General features: G+C 36.0%; 1 protein-coding gene across 2 annotated transcripts in view; it reads right to left on the reverse strand.

The window, feature by feature from the left end:
* rgs6 (regulator of G protein signaling 6) overlaps positions 1-5,743 on the reverse strand; it is a 137,994-nt gene extending 132,251 nt beyond the window's left edge. For both annotated transcript variants that reach the window (XM_006632434.3, XM_015350748.2), the window contains exons 1-2: positions 5,365-5,743; positions 1,004-1,104 (exon numbers count right to left, since the gene is read on the reverse strand). In XM_006632434.3, the coding sequence (XP_006632497.1) occupies positions 1,004-1,087 (84 nt within the window). In that variant the 5' untranslated portion in view covers positions 1,088-1,104; positions 5,365-5,743. The remainder of the gene's footprint in view (positions 1-1,003; positions 1,105-5,364) is intronic.
* Positions 5,744-15,396: the final 9,653 nt, after the last annotated feature.

Genomic DNA, 15,396 nt, shown 5'->3' on the forward strand with positions numbered 1-15,396 from the left:
AGGGTTACAAATGGCCCAAATCGTTCACACACATCAGCCATCCATCTAGGGAATGTTTGATTATTTTTAGAATTCATTTTCAGAAGGTCTGTTAGCCTCAACCTTTTCTTTCCATCACAACTCTCACTTCTTATCCCACTCTAGAACCTAAATACATGTTAAAAAGAAAATCAAAGAAGCCGACACCCCCTCTTTCCGAATGAAAGGAAAGATAATTCCATCTCTTATCTTTTATGATCATCTCATATGTTTAATACAAATTCTGTAATTAAAAACAACCAAAGCCCTAAGTGAGAAGACTCTATTCTAACCTAATACCCCACCCCCACCTTCAACTTCCTTTCATTTTTAGATTTGCATATCTGTGGATGATTAAAGGTGGGCGTTCAGTAACAGGTGGTCAGTAATATGCTAATTGAAGAACATTACAATGAAAATTAACCTAAGCACATCTGAAAAGCTACGATCTATTCCGCAATCAAAACTCACAATGCAGACCACAATTCCACTTAAATATGTCTTTCTTTTTTAATGCAGCTAAGGAAAATTGAGATATCCACAAACAGCAAGCAAAACATCAAACCATGATCTCAAGTGTCTATAAGCACCTCTGAGCAGCAGCTAATGAGCTATTTATCCCCACATCTGTGTCGGCTGAGCACTGGAGGGTAATCTGAGTATCTTCTCAAACACAGTTTCCTCTGAATGGAACTAATTACAGGCTATTTTGTCCCACACTCTTTGAAGGGTGTCTTGACAATTTCAGTTTCCTATCACCTCAAAGGAGAAACATTAAAATAAAAATTGAACACAACTTGCATAATTACACCAAACAACAAATGATAAAATGTACTATAGAAAACTCATAAACACCTAAAGGGAATAGAGGCCTCAGTGATAGAGCTGGGAGAGCCAGAGCACATACTAATATTTCTGCAGTCCCGATAGGTACAGTATGCTGTACAAACTAAGGTGAAGAAACAAAGGACCCAGATGACCTTACCTTTCTGTAGACAATCATATTTGGAGAATCTTCATCTGGATCTGCTGTTCCCACAGCTGCCTGGTCTTTGGGCGCCTGGGCCATAGCTTCACTCTCCTGGCCTCAAAACGAAAACACAAAAATAGCCTGTTAGAGATTCATATACAGTACCTGTCATTTTAGACACACATACTCTTCCTCAAAGAACCAAACTGAGTCATCAAATGCAACCTTAAAATGACCAGGAATTCAGCAGTTGTGCAAACATCAAAAAACGAAAGCAAAAACCCCTTTACTACAGTTCATTTAGTAATGTGTACAATACCCTCTTACTGTTACTTGCTTTCATTTTGGGGAATAAACATTTTTTGAAACTGCTGTATTATTACATTGTCTGCTTCTGCGATCACAAGGTCATGTTCTGTGAGGTTTGTCTCTGAAACGACAAGCACAGTGGAACAATTAGAATTCATGTTCAGCCTCACTCATAAAAGTAAGCTTTTAGAAAACATGAGAGTCAAATTAATTTATTTGGTTATCTTAACAAATAAGACATCATTATATTAAGGCTATAAAAACCAGCAGAATTTTCACGTTATTTAAATCAATTTTATAAGCCAAAAATGACATCAAATAAAAATTTCAGTTGTAATTTTGTAAAATGTTGAACCTGAGACTATTAGGAGACAAAGATATAATTTTGATGTCACATACAGATTCAAGTTCCTTTGGAAAGAAGCAGTGGAGACTGTTACATTTAAGGAAAAAAAACATCATAATAAACTACCATAAATACATTTTCCAAATCTTGTCAAGGAACATTGTATTAACGCAATACCAATGCATTACACTAGGGATCCCTTTTTAACAGTCTAACAACAAATTAAGCAACCTACAGTACCAAAATGCATCAAATGTTCTATGAGAATGTATAGCAGAGAGACAGATGAATACTAGGACTTGTACTGTACGTGCTACATTCTGCAGCAAATCAATTAAAATGTTTAATCTGTCATAACTAATCCACTTTCCCAATTTCAAATGTTTAGTAGTTTCAGGCATTTCAAAAATATGAATTTGTGTGCAGTAGTTCTCCTACACTTGCCAAAATATCAATAAAACAGCATCAGTGGTGAATTGTCAATGTTAATTGAATAGAAAACATTATATTAAGTTAGAAAAATGTCAGCCCTGAATTATTTCTACATAGCGGTCCACTTGAACACTGCTGTGTTCGATTATGGAAGAGCACATTACAAATAGTAGAACAAAGACAGAAGATAGAGCCATCCTGGAACCACCATGCACACAGGGAATCTAACACAAGCAGTCCGTGATTTGTATGGGATCTACAGTATATTTCTTAGCATCTCTTGCTGCTTACTGTAAATGTTACAAATTTGACTTGAGACAAGATGTCAGGTTTGGCTCAACCATTTAAATATGCAATTTTAATGTTATAAAAATTGTTGTGATACATTAGTTAGAGGTTTAATTCTTCCACAGATACCCTGAATACAGTACACTTGTGGACTCCTTTTTTTTCCTTTTTTTATGCGGTCACTATAATAACGAAGGGCTGGTTGACCAAGTAACCTTAAGTGGCTTTGTGGACCAACCTGCGTAGAAGCACACTCCAAACACAGGCTGAGACCTGAACAGTAGTGAACGTGTGTGGTTTAAACCTTATGTCATTAGCCACCTGTAAGCAGGTGTGCCTCAACGGATGTGTGGCTGTACAGTATATTAATTAAAAAATGGGAGGCACTTCCTGGGGTATTGCTGCTCCACAATTCTTGGGTTTGATTCTGGACTGGTTGCCTTCTTTCTGGAGTTTGTATATTCTCCCTGTGTTGATGTTTATTTCTTAAGGTGTTCTGACTACCTTACTACCTTCCAAAGACTCACAGGTTAGGTTAGATTGGCTGCTCTACACTCTCCCTATAGGTTTTACCCTCTAGTCCCCATTAGACAAATTAACATGGTGTAATAAGAAATGCATATGAAAGAAGGTTTCAAAATTATTTTTCTCTTTAGACATAAGGGACTTTTAAGAAATAATTATGAAACCCATGGGACAGGTGCTACTGAAATTGGGACTAGTACAACCCTGTTTGTAAATACTGTACACATCTATTCACTTTGTGAATCTGGATTACTGTTGCATGCTGTTTTCTTAACTTCTTTCTGAGCTGCAGCATCCCTCCTTGAAAAAAAGATGACCAGAAAAAAACAAAGTATGCTAAATAAAGTTTTACTGCATGCAGATCAAGTCTTAGCGCTAACCACTTCAATACAGCACATACCATACCCTCTGTTTCTGTAATTGTGTTGGCACATAGAAGATTTGTTCTCTTTGCAATTGTGGGCCCTACTGTAGGTCTTTTCCGCATAGATTCCCAGTGTGCACTATTAACTTACCATACATGAATCTTAATCTGTTAGTCTGTATCCTCTTTTGTATACAAAATTGAAGTGAAATATTTTCAATAGTTCAGATCCTAGCCACTCTGTGAAGAGCTCCAGTTCATAAAGTCTTCCCTAACGCACTCAAAACATATGTCTTGCTGCCAGATGACTTTATTCCCATTACAAGGGATTTACACTCCTAAATTCACACATCTTAGAAATACCATAATTGGGTATTTGGGCACTTTAATTGTCCATTCTTGCTAAATCAGTGATGGTGGACATATCATCTTAGATAGCTTCACTGTCCTGTGTTGTATTGTATATATGAAATTGTTTTGTCATGACTGTTATTTTAATGTGTCAGAGCTCCATACTCTGCTGGAATCCCCTAGATTCTGTGTAAGCACTTGTTTGAGGCAGGAGAGATCCTTGTAAATACAAATTCTTGGTTGTATCTTTGACTCTGGCATCTGGTATCTAACCTGTGCATGTAGAACAGATGAGAAAACCTGAGGATAATTGCAGTCTCGGCAACCTCAGATCAAAGTGACTATTTTTTACCTGTATATTTACTTTCTAGGTCAAATTTCTTTCATAAACATTTAAACATCAGGATTATTAAAAAAAACTGTTTTAGTAAAGGTCAATGTAGTTTTACAAACTATTGAAAAAAAAACAAAAACATACAAAGTAACGTAAAATGATAGATATCCAGCAACCACACTATGAACAGGCCTCTGCTGTGAATGTTCTTTTTGCAAATCTTAATGGCTTAAAGCAAGATTAAACATAAGGCTGTTACAAATACAAACCAGTTTGGTACAACCAAGAAATGGGGAAACAAGAATGTGACAAAAATAAGATAGGAAACAGAATTCTACTAAAAACACACGGAAACGCTTTAAAATGGAACTCATTTTTGAAAACCAAACAATGACTGAAAACATAAATTCATAGTACAACACTACATAATGATTATAATGCTACATTTCATAACCATGCTAGCATTTTACAAAACGCTTTTAGGTAAGATTTAAATATTCTTTCTGGGCTGAAATGAATCTTTACCATTAATCTGCACCAAAATGCAAAACATCTGCTACTGTATGTACTGGCACCACATAAGATACGTGGAGTATAAGTGGAGTGAAAATGCAGTGTTTTGAAAGGGGCAATTTCTCAGGGATATACCGATTGTTCACTATAAATAAGTGGTGCCCTAGCACAGTTGATCCGTTCTGTAAGCTTTTTCAATCATTGCCATGCTACACTGCAAGCAACAGCCTGTGTTTAAATACCTGCAGAAGGAGTACTGTAATTCCTGTACAGAGCATAATATATAGCAGTATTTATAATATACTTGTATGTAATAAGTATGCACTCTTAGGGATAAGAAGAAATGCTCCAACTTCAAATGTTAAACCATCTACAATCACTAATCAGGCAAAACACAATCCATTTTTTTAATCCATTTCTAACACACTTCAGAAACTGACAGCCCAGACAAAAAGAACAGGTACTTTCTGAGATGCACTTTATATTAAATCTTGTTCTTCCCAAATACTGAATCGTGATAAAAACAAAGTATCTATGTTCATGTAGTGGCATTATTTTTTTCAAATTCTTCTAGACACATTGATTTTAATTAAAACTAGCCATCAGGCTGTCAAATCAGGCTCACTGACACACAAATGCATGCACCATCATACGGTATGCACGGTCTAGGAACATACAATTTCTGAAACATTCTCTTCAAAATACAGGTACTACTTCTGGATTTATAGAACGACTGGAAAATAGTTCAAAATGAACTAGATACCTTTGCTGCTACAATGAGAGCAATTGTAACCTCGCAAAAAACATTTAATCTCTCCAATAAAGAGCCATGCAAAAACATTCCCCCTCTTAGCTGAGCTGTGTAATTCAATATTTTTGAAAGATTCCCAACTGCTTAATGAAGCATCCATTACCTTAGCAACAAAATAATGCCTTGTCCACTCCTCTTTATTTTACTTTCCTTAGCAACAAGCGAAAGGCAGGTTCATGGTACAACAAGCTTGAAAAAAAAATTTAAATAAACAAAATGTCAAGATACAAAATTAGAAACGGTTCTTTTGCTCAGTGCAGTAATTCCTCTCGTGCTTCCTGGTGGTTTGTGGTTCGGCTTTGGTGGGTGGCTTTGAGTGGTTTCAGCAGAAGAGGAGTCAGGTAGAAAGATCCTCTTGTATGTGCTTGTGCGTGTGAGAGGGAGAAAGAGTCAGAGAGCTAGCCGGCTGAAGTGTGTCTCCCTTAGTATGTGTCTGTATTGCCAGGCACAGAAACCCTTCTCTGGGAACAGGGAATTTATAGACAGGAGAGCTACAGTGAGAGAGCAAGAGCAGAAGAGAGAGAGAGCAAGAGAGAAACGCCAGGATGCGTTGGGAAAAGAAAAGGAGGGCAGAGGTTTAGAACATATTACAGCAGCGCCCACTGATGCTGAAAAGAAGAATTTATTTTTCTGAAGTGGGAATGACAGTGGAGGCATTAGCTTAGCCAAGTTTTAATATGGAAGTAAATCAGTGAAGACATTGTTATAGGGAGAGACTCATTTCTTTATTAGCTTCGGAGTTTTGTACCAAAGGTGGATTAAGTCACTAGAAAATGAGGAATGCATTTAAAAGCACAGTAACGTTTCTTCTTTATAGACACACACGCACTTGGGTAGCCATCCAAAGTGAGTGCACGGCATATGAGATAGAACTGCTGACCCTCCAAAGCATCCAGTCCAAGTCCAACAGACTATGGAACAGCTTCTACCTCCAGGTAATAAGACTGCTAAATAGCCAACCTGCAGCTCCTTTAGCAAATCACCTGTAATGGCTACATGGGTATATAGTTTTCACTGTATTCAGCATAACCGCACTACTTGTACTGTATATATTGCATACACCATGGACACATAGCAGCTCTACTCATATTGAGTTTTATTCCGTTTCTATTACATCTATTCTTATGTAACCTTATTTTCATAACCTCAATTTTGTGATTTTTGTGTTTTTTATTTTTGTGATTTCTGTGATTCTTGTGATTTTTGTGAGCTCGCAGAAAAGACATTTCATTGCCAGCAACTACTGCTGCATGCTGTATTGTTGTGCATTTGGTAAATAAACTTTGATTTGATTTGATTTGAATCTTCAGCAGAAAATAAAATGACAGGACCTGATTCAAGTATTCATGCTCTAAAACATTGACAAAGTCAATGAGATAGAGTTCTTCAGAATCAACAGTGAAATATGAAGTAGACTTAAGTGGAAAGTAGAAGGAAGAGCACTTAAATCTTAAAATAGGAAGCAATTTCTTTACATAAAGACATATCGTGTCCTGAGCACCTCATTCAGCCAAGTAGTTTAAGCTGATATCCTGGCTGCTGTCAAGGAAGGGTTGGATGACATGTTTTGAACATGTTGCTACTAACAACTTAATGAGTGATATGGGTGGAATGGCCTTTTCATGTTCTTTTGATTTCTTAGGTTCAGTTATTCCCAACAACATGAAACCCCACACTTTAAGCAACATTATATATATGTGGATGTATCTAAATATAATGAATGAGATTGTCAGTCAGTTGGAATGCATCTAAAATATTTCTTGCAGTGCCTTGCAAAAGTTCACTTCCATTTTGTTGAATTAAAAGTGATGCATATACAGATTTTTGAAGGGAACTCTTTATTGAGTAAAAGAAGTTAAATGTCAGCAACTGCAAAGAAAAATTAAAAAAATTAAAGTATGTTAACTACAAAAGTATTCACTCCATTTGATGATATCTAATCTAAATGCAAAGTCGGGTCACACCTTCAGAATCACAACATTATTTAGTCAGGTCACACAAATAATTGAATGGGCTCTGTATGTGTGAAACAATGAACACATACATGAACAACTTTTCATGCACTTTCAGAATACAGTAAATACACTTGTCTCTGTAACCTCCCAGGTAGTGAATTTCAAGCAATAGTTTAACCATGAAAACCAAGATTCAAAATAACTTGGGGTAAAGCTCTGGAAAGTAATAAAAACCCTGTGATTTAATTAAGCTGTTTAGAGTTTACGTTCAATATAACCTATTGTAATACAATCAAAAAATGCATCAATTAATTTATTTCTTAAATTTGTTTGATATTACAATAAAAAAATCATATGCTAGTCTGCTACCATATAAAGATCCTTAAGCAGCATATGTCGATGAAAACATGGACATACTTCCTCATGAAAGCTGGACATTCTGTTATGCCTCAGGGACTGAGATACACACTAGTATCTTCTGAGAGTAGTATATGCTTAACTAAATGTAACAAAGTTTAAGACAAAATTAAAAATTATTTTTATAGTTTGGGACTTAACCTGTTAGTTATGATTCTGTTGAGGAATATATTTAACATTATTTCTGAATATGAAATCTTTCAGAGGAACTCTACCGTTTATACAAAATAGAACTTATTCTGTGTGTACATTAAATCATTTAATTTTAAAATAAAGCTTCCAAAACTAAAATCCTAAATTTTTCAGTAAACTAGCTCCCACATTTCCAGAAATTTCCAGATAAGTACTGAAAAAAGGAGTCTCTTCAAGTGGAATTTGTCTAAAGGGAGTGTGGTTTCATAGATGCATTATTATTGAACAATTTTAGTGTTCAGCAAAACACTAAACACTTTTTAATCGTTGGGACTGTTTTTCATTACATTTTCACAACTGAAATGTACAAATCAAATGCAATTACATGCTGTATAAGCTTTTTTCTCAGCAGTATAGTACATGAAACCATTGTGTGTCCAGTGGAGCCAAAATGGCAAGCTGAAATGGCTGAAGTAATTCGTTCCCTGGAGGAAAGTGAGGAAAATGTTTTTTTTTTTATTAAAATGAGTTCTCCAAACCCCTTAGGAATGTCATCACATCCACACACAGTGAGCTGCAGAGATGTAAACACACACTACTGTTACTGCCTTCTGCTTCAGATGTGCTGGGCTCAGAGTTAACTCTAAGAGAATTAACTTTAAGCCTGTCAAATAGATACATTTGAAAGGGGTGAAATTAAGAGATGCTTTTGCAATGCTTTTGGATAAGGCACTGCATTTGTTTATCTTTTTCTCACTTTTGCTTACGTAGCAAGAATGTGGCATTACTCAACATGCTTTTTTATTGTTGTCTGCTTTTTAAAATAATATACTGTTGTATACAGTATATTGAATGTCTTTATTAGGAGGTATCAGAAATGAATGCTTTCAGTTTACTGCAGTCCTCATTTATCCTCCACTCAACATATTGGTGCAGTGTTATGCAAAATATTAAACAAGACTTCAGTTTAGCTTGTCAAATTTTAGCTGGACAAAAATACACTGCAGGTTTTTTACAATAAAGACAAGCTCTGGTTAATAAGAATTCAAGCATAAAACTTTTACTTAAAATACCATTAATCATATCAACCAATATGGTATTATATAGTATAATGTACTAGTATAAGAGTTAGAGTAGTATTATTTACTAGTATAATAATACTATCATACCTATAAAATACATAGGGTACTAAGTAATAAGTAAATCTCTTAACATACACATTATGTATTCAGGACCTTGGAGAGCAGAACATTTAAACCTCTGCAATATAGGTAGCCTTCTGATTTTCATGTCTCCTGTTTAAACTTATTTTTGCTGAGAACCAAAACTTCTTGCAAAGTAAAAATCAATTTTCTAAACCTCGGGATTTAGTATAATTGGGTATTAAGTGTAATGTTCTTTAAAAGAACTTGGAGATCAAAGACTTCAGTGGTGCAAAGATTAGGAAGGTAAAAATAAGCCTTAATAACCAGACATCTTTACCAATAACAACCTCGGAAGTTCCCATTTACACAAGTCAATATTCTACTGAAAAAATCTGAGGAAGCATCCTACTCACAGATATAACGGCTGCCACCCACCCAGTACTTGGGCCCACAACCCTCCAGCAACAACTGCAGAGCTCTCACTACTGCTAACTGATAATACTGATAATACTACAGCTCCATCCATCCATTTTCAAAACACTTTATCAAATACAGGGTCATGGGGGAGCTGGAGCCTATCCCAGCAAGCAAATGGTGCAAGTAAGATAATGGACAGAAAGCCAGTGCATAGCAGGACACACACAGACCCCAACATTCACACACTCATACCAGGGCCAATTTTCCCAGAATCCAGTTAACCTACCAGTATGTTTTTGGACTGTGGGAGGAAACTGAAGCACCTGGAGGAAACCCTCTTGAACACAGGGAGAATATTCAAACTCCATTTGTATTCAGAAATACACTTACACAACATGAAATGCAATCATGGTTTCTTTCTCACTTTACAATTAACAGCTCGCTTTTGATCAGATTTTCTTATTAACTGTAACCACTATATTTATGTAAAATATGCACCATTTTTTCTATAAATAAGTCTATATTCATATGTAATAATTATATAAATGGAAATCCAATAAAAACATTGCAAAAGATTTCCTATTTTTTACATACAGAACAATTGTCATTCATAGAAAACATTAAGTATGAAACAGAGACAGATTCTACAACAATATTGCATTCTCTGTCTGACAATTTAAAAAAAAACCCAGCTGCTATTTCTTGCCCAAGACTTTACTCAGCAGACACCTACAGCCTGATTTTTCTTAAATACCAGACCTCATTATGGTGGTCTAAGACACCCTATTGGTGTCATAGCTGTAAACCTTGACAGAGATTCTCAATAGGGCTAGCCATTATCTGGTGCTTACTCTAGCATATGTAAACAGAATAAGATTTCTGCACCTGCTAGGGTAATCAGTGATTATGTGAATTTGTGACAGCAATAAAAAAGTTTAATAAAACGTTTTTTCACAATCGCACAAGTAGAAAAATGAGAAATATGAAAGCTGTAAAATCATGAAGGAATATTCAGTGCTTTAGTAGCTGTTAAATATCAATTAGGGTCAACTAATCGAGTATTTCAATGCTAAAAGGCATATGAGAAATTTAGAAACTTACTGTATTTTAAAAGGTTACTGAATGACTACAGAACAGCTCATCCATGAAAGCCTTATAACTGCATTCCAGACCAACCTGGGACTTTCAACAACATTTTTAACAGCTATACTTTGTTTCCATGCCAATTTAGAATAATTAGATATTAAATTAAACCTAGGGCTATATTATGCTTCCTGTTCTCATGATGTTGTTCAAGGCACATGACTAAAATCCACAGCAAAAGAAATCACATTTAGGGCAACTGAACAGCTGCTTGTTTGTGTGACATTAAAAAGTGTCAAATATTGCCTCTTTGCAAAGAATGATGGTTAGGAAGTATTCCATGGTTATGAGCTAATCCAGAGGTCATTTTTTCTCATTATAACCTTACCCCAAGGCACAATGTAATCAAGTTTATAGGTATCGATACTTTAAACCTGCGTTGGCACATTGAAGGCAAACTAAAGCATCATACATGCTATGAGAAACCATGGCAAAGCAAAATGAAACATGGCATAGAAACAACATCGTAAAAAACTTTAACATTTTCAAATAGAATGTATCTGTCCACATTTGAGTCTAAGTGTATGATTACCTTCAGGGATGTTAAAAATTCATTAAATAACAGTGGTTCCTACAGTATGCTGAAAACATTCTCATAAGATTACCTCAGACATATACATGCAAAACCAGCCAGCAACAGTGATCTCCTTTGGGAAGAAACTTACAATGTCCCCAATCCATTTATCACACACTTTGTCTGAATTGGCACTTGTCAGAAGCAAGTGAGTCAACTTGGATTTGAACTTCCGATTTCCAAGATGAAGGACTCAACCACGATTTTTTAAATCAAAATAGACATTCTTGAATGCGTTTTAAGAGAGGCTATTCCAATTTTAGATACTTTTATTGAATATAAAGGATTAACATTTCAGCTTTGTTCTTAATTGTGAGTTTTTACCACTAATGTTTTTTCCTGTAGCTTCAATGAAAAAATAACATTTTTTTGGCTGTGGTTGGAGAACTGGTAGGTGGATGGACTTTTTTATTTCTTCGGTCTTGCCGTGGAGAATATAACAGAGGTAAACCTAAAATAAGACAAAATCATTTGTTCTTTGCAAAACGAGCTTAGGTCTGTAGCTAAAAGTAAAACATTTTTTGGTCACAGATGGATGACGTAAAATGATTGTTAAAGGAAATGGTACCGTATTGAAATAAAAACACCAAAAAAATAATAAAATAGTCATTTTCTGCTCTCATATTGTAGTTAGAACTTTGACCTGACCACTCAAGAACATTCACTTTCTTCTTAAGTCACTCCAGTGTAGCTTTGGTTCACTGTCCTACTGAAAGGTGAATATTTGTCACAGTTTTGGATCTTTAGAGCAGACTTTCCTTTCGCATTTACATGTACTTTGCTTCATGCAACTGCCCTGCAGTCTTGGCAAACTCCCCAATTTCTGCTGATCAGACAAAGCCCCTTAAAATACTGTCATGCTTTCACTTCCATGCTTGAGAGTAGGGATGTGTTGACTGAGTGATGCATGCACTGTATTGGGGTTGTACCTGATGTAATGCTGTGCATTTAGACCAAAAATGTCCAATTTTGTCACATCTGACCATAGACCATTTTCAGTTTGCTCAGTAAATGTTTTTGTTCTGTAATGGCTTCCTTCTTGTCACTCATTGAAATTGCCAGGTCATGGATAATTTCTATCATCAGCTATTGAATTCTGTAGCTCTTTCAAAGTCACAGTTGGTGTCATAACTAGTTTCCTCCTTGCCTGACTGTTTAGTTTGGAGGGACAGCCTGATCTAATCAGTATCAGGTATAACATTATAATTTCCATTGTCCAATGATCAGCTTTACTGTGCCCAGAGGGTGTCATTGCCTTTGATTTCTTATACTTTTTTCTCCTGTCCTGTGTCTTTCTGCAACTTTATCTGTCAATCGTATTAAATACTCCTTGGTCTTCATGGTTGAATCTTTGCTTGAATTCACTACCTGCCTGAGAAGCCTTACAGAGAAAGGTGGATTTTGACATGAAAAACACAAAAACAACTATTATTTTACATACAAAGAGGACATTCAATCAAATGTACAAATATAAGTTGGGCCATTGTGTGCACCTGAACTTATTTAGGCTTTCCATAGCAAAGGAGGTCAATTATTTGGATTTTTTTTTGCAGTTTTTGTTGACATTAGACTTCGTTCACCCACAAAACTGGTCAGTTTCAACCTTCAGGTTTTGCTTAAAAATATGCCTGTTAAAAAACACACATCATTTGTAATCCAACAAATTGGGACATCTTTGGAAGGAAGTGAATACAGTATGTTTGCAAATCAGTGTACAAATAATGGTGAAAAACACTTTCAAACAGAAAATGAAATATGATATCTAAGAGAAAGAAACAGCTTTAGAAAAAAATATTTATCTGACAGCAAATATAAGCAAAATCTGTTATTTTGCCAATTCCTTGATCTCTCTCTCTCACACTTAAAACCCTTTATTGTGTAAATTAAGCTAGATTCAAACAATTGTCTAAAAGTAGAAACTTAGGACAGGGTCTTAAACAATAAAGCACATTTCTCAGGATTAAATAAAAATTAAAAAATGATAGCATTGGATACAGAATATAAACATCAGAAACTCACAATGACAAACAAAGGCTTATCTACCTTTTATTTTACCAAATCACGTCTTTCAAGCATAGTTTCTCAATTAGTTTCTCTTGAATGGCTACTATTAAAAAATCTGTCAGCATTCCACAAGAGTCATCTCAATCGCATTACCTTACAACTGTCCTGAGCCATCCTAAGATCATGCAGCACAGAATTCCAAGTCTCTTCATGCTTCTGCTCCTGGTATTGTAAGAACATCTTGATTGTGTCACAGATGATGGAAAGCATAAAAGATCAAAGCCCAGGAACATTTCAATTTGCTTATAGCAATGTAACCTTTGAGTTTAACCTTTATCACAATCGTCCAGCTTCTATCTAATGACTTTACCTGTTCTCCTCCCCGGATTTCCCACACTCCTGGAATGTCACACGTCCAAAGCACATTAATTCCAAACCATCAGATTAAGAAATTGGGATGCATGGATGCACAGCATGATGTAATGTATTGAGTTTTTGATTTGGGCATTCATGTATAGTATGTCTCACCATTAGTGCTGCTAATGTGTTCATTACCTGTGTTACCGCAATTACGTTCAATGTAGTAAGAGAATTGACATCTCCATAACCAAGAGCTAAAACATTTGTTGTCACGTTACAGTTTTCTCCGACCTGATGGAGAATTTCTCCTGGATTCCTTCACCACTTTACCTGCCGAATCCACATCAACCCTTCAGACGAAAGCAATCACACTCAGACTGGCCATGTGCCCTCTGGCTAATGTCAGACTCATCCGCATGTTCCAGGAACTCATCAGCTGTAGACAATTTCATACAAACTCCACTCCTTGCATTTTTGTATTCATCTGTGACAGCCTGAAAAAACGCAATATTTCCAGCTTGTCAATCTGATGTGTTCCGCACATACGGTAACTCAACACTTGCCCAGTCTTGACCCAAATCCTTTTGCACAGGCTGCAATTGACAGGTATACATAAGGCAGATAGACAGGAGGGTATGTGGAGTCTTGCGTTATCTTTATACCAGTGCTGTTCCACTAGGGTATTCGTCACCAACTACAGTATTTGGGTCATTGTCGCATTCTCACATTTTATATAAGAAAAGCAGAGGTTCAAAAGAGTTGAAATATACAAATGGAGCATTTGCTGTATTCACAATGCACAGTCCTCCAGAAAGAGTTCAGTAAGGCACACCTGAACTTCCCTTCTCTCATGAAGCAAGCAAAACATGCCAGATAGGGAGCTACTCAATCTCTCTCCAAATATTAAGTCTGCCTTCATTTTAGTATGCTTATGGTAACTGTAGATGGGCGTCCTGTTATTTTAATTTCTGGAATCTGTCCTTACAACAATGAATGCCCCCTCTAAGCAGTGAGAGGGATCATCCGCAAAAGCTGCTCAATGGAAGGTTGCCCATCTCAACCAGGCCATGAAATTAATTCCTAAAACCTAGAGTCTGTCTACACTGTTTCAACGACCTTGAAAACTATAGTCATAAATAAGATAATCTTAGCTCCAAGCACCTGCAGTACAGTGTCATGCCATATTTAGCCACAGGACACAGGGACTCAGTCTGCCAGTATTGCACATTGCTCTGTATGTTTCTTTACCTAAAAGTAAATCCAGTTCAGACAAAAGCTGTGGCACTTCCAAAACACACGAGGTTCCAGATTTCTTCATACCATGGAATTTTATGCATAGAACATTTTGTTTCATAATAGGAAAAAAAAGTGTTGTAAAACAGGACAATTTATGGATTGAATTAAGGTTCTTGTTTTAAAAAAGGAAAAATTTAAGTTTTGAACTCAAGAAATGTGCAATAGAACAGTCAAGAGTATTTACAGTACTTTTGGAGATGTTAATTATTTCTTTGTCAGTCCAACTGTAGTTACAGTGAAAAAGGTTGGAGCTTCTTGGCAAAGGAAGCAGATTTCCTGGGTTTCTGGCTAAAATATCCTGGTACGTGTTGGAGTTCCTGATTCCCTCCATCTTAACGGGGATCCAGAATCCATATACAAGAAAGAACATTAAAACATAACAGATCCCCAACTATATTTCACAGTGGGATTGAATATTTTCTCAACATGAACTTCACCATTTTTAACACCAAACATAATATTAAGCCTATCCAAAATGTTCATTTTAGATTTTATCAGACTGTAAGACATGATTGCAATTGATATCCAGATGGTTTACCATCATAAGAGGCTGTAGTTTTGCAACATGGCTATCAATGCCAACCACATTAATGCAGGCAACAAATGGTACTTTTTTTTGTATCTGGAAGCTTGTCTCACAGCTTGTTGTGTTGTGATGGGTGCAGTTCATCTTTGCCGTAACCAGGACTAAA

Source organism: Lepisosteus oculatus, chromosome 8, assembly GCF_040954835.1.
Source record: "Lepisosteus oculatus isolate fLepOcu1 chromosome 8, fLepOcu1.hap2, whole genome shotgun sequence".
Taxonomy (NCBI): domain Eukaryota; kingdom Metazoa; phylum Chordata; class Actinopteri; order Semionotiformes; family Lepisosteidae; genus Lepisosteus; species Lepisosteus oculatus.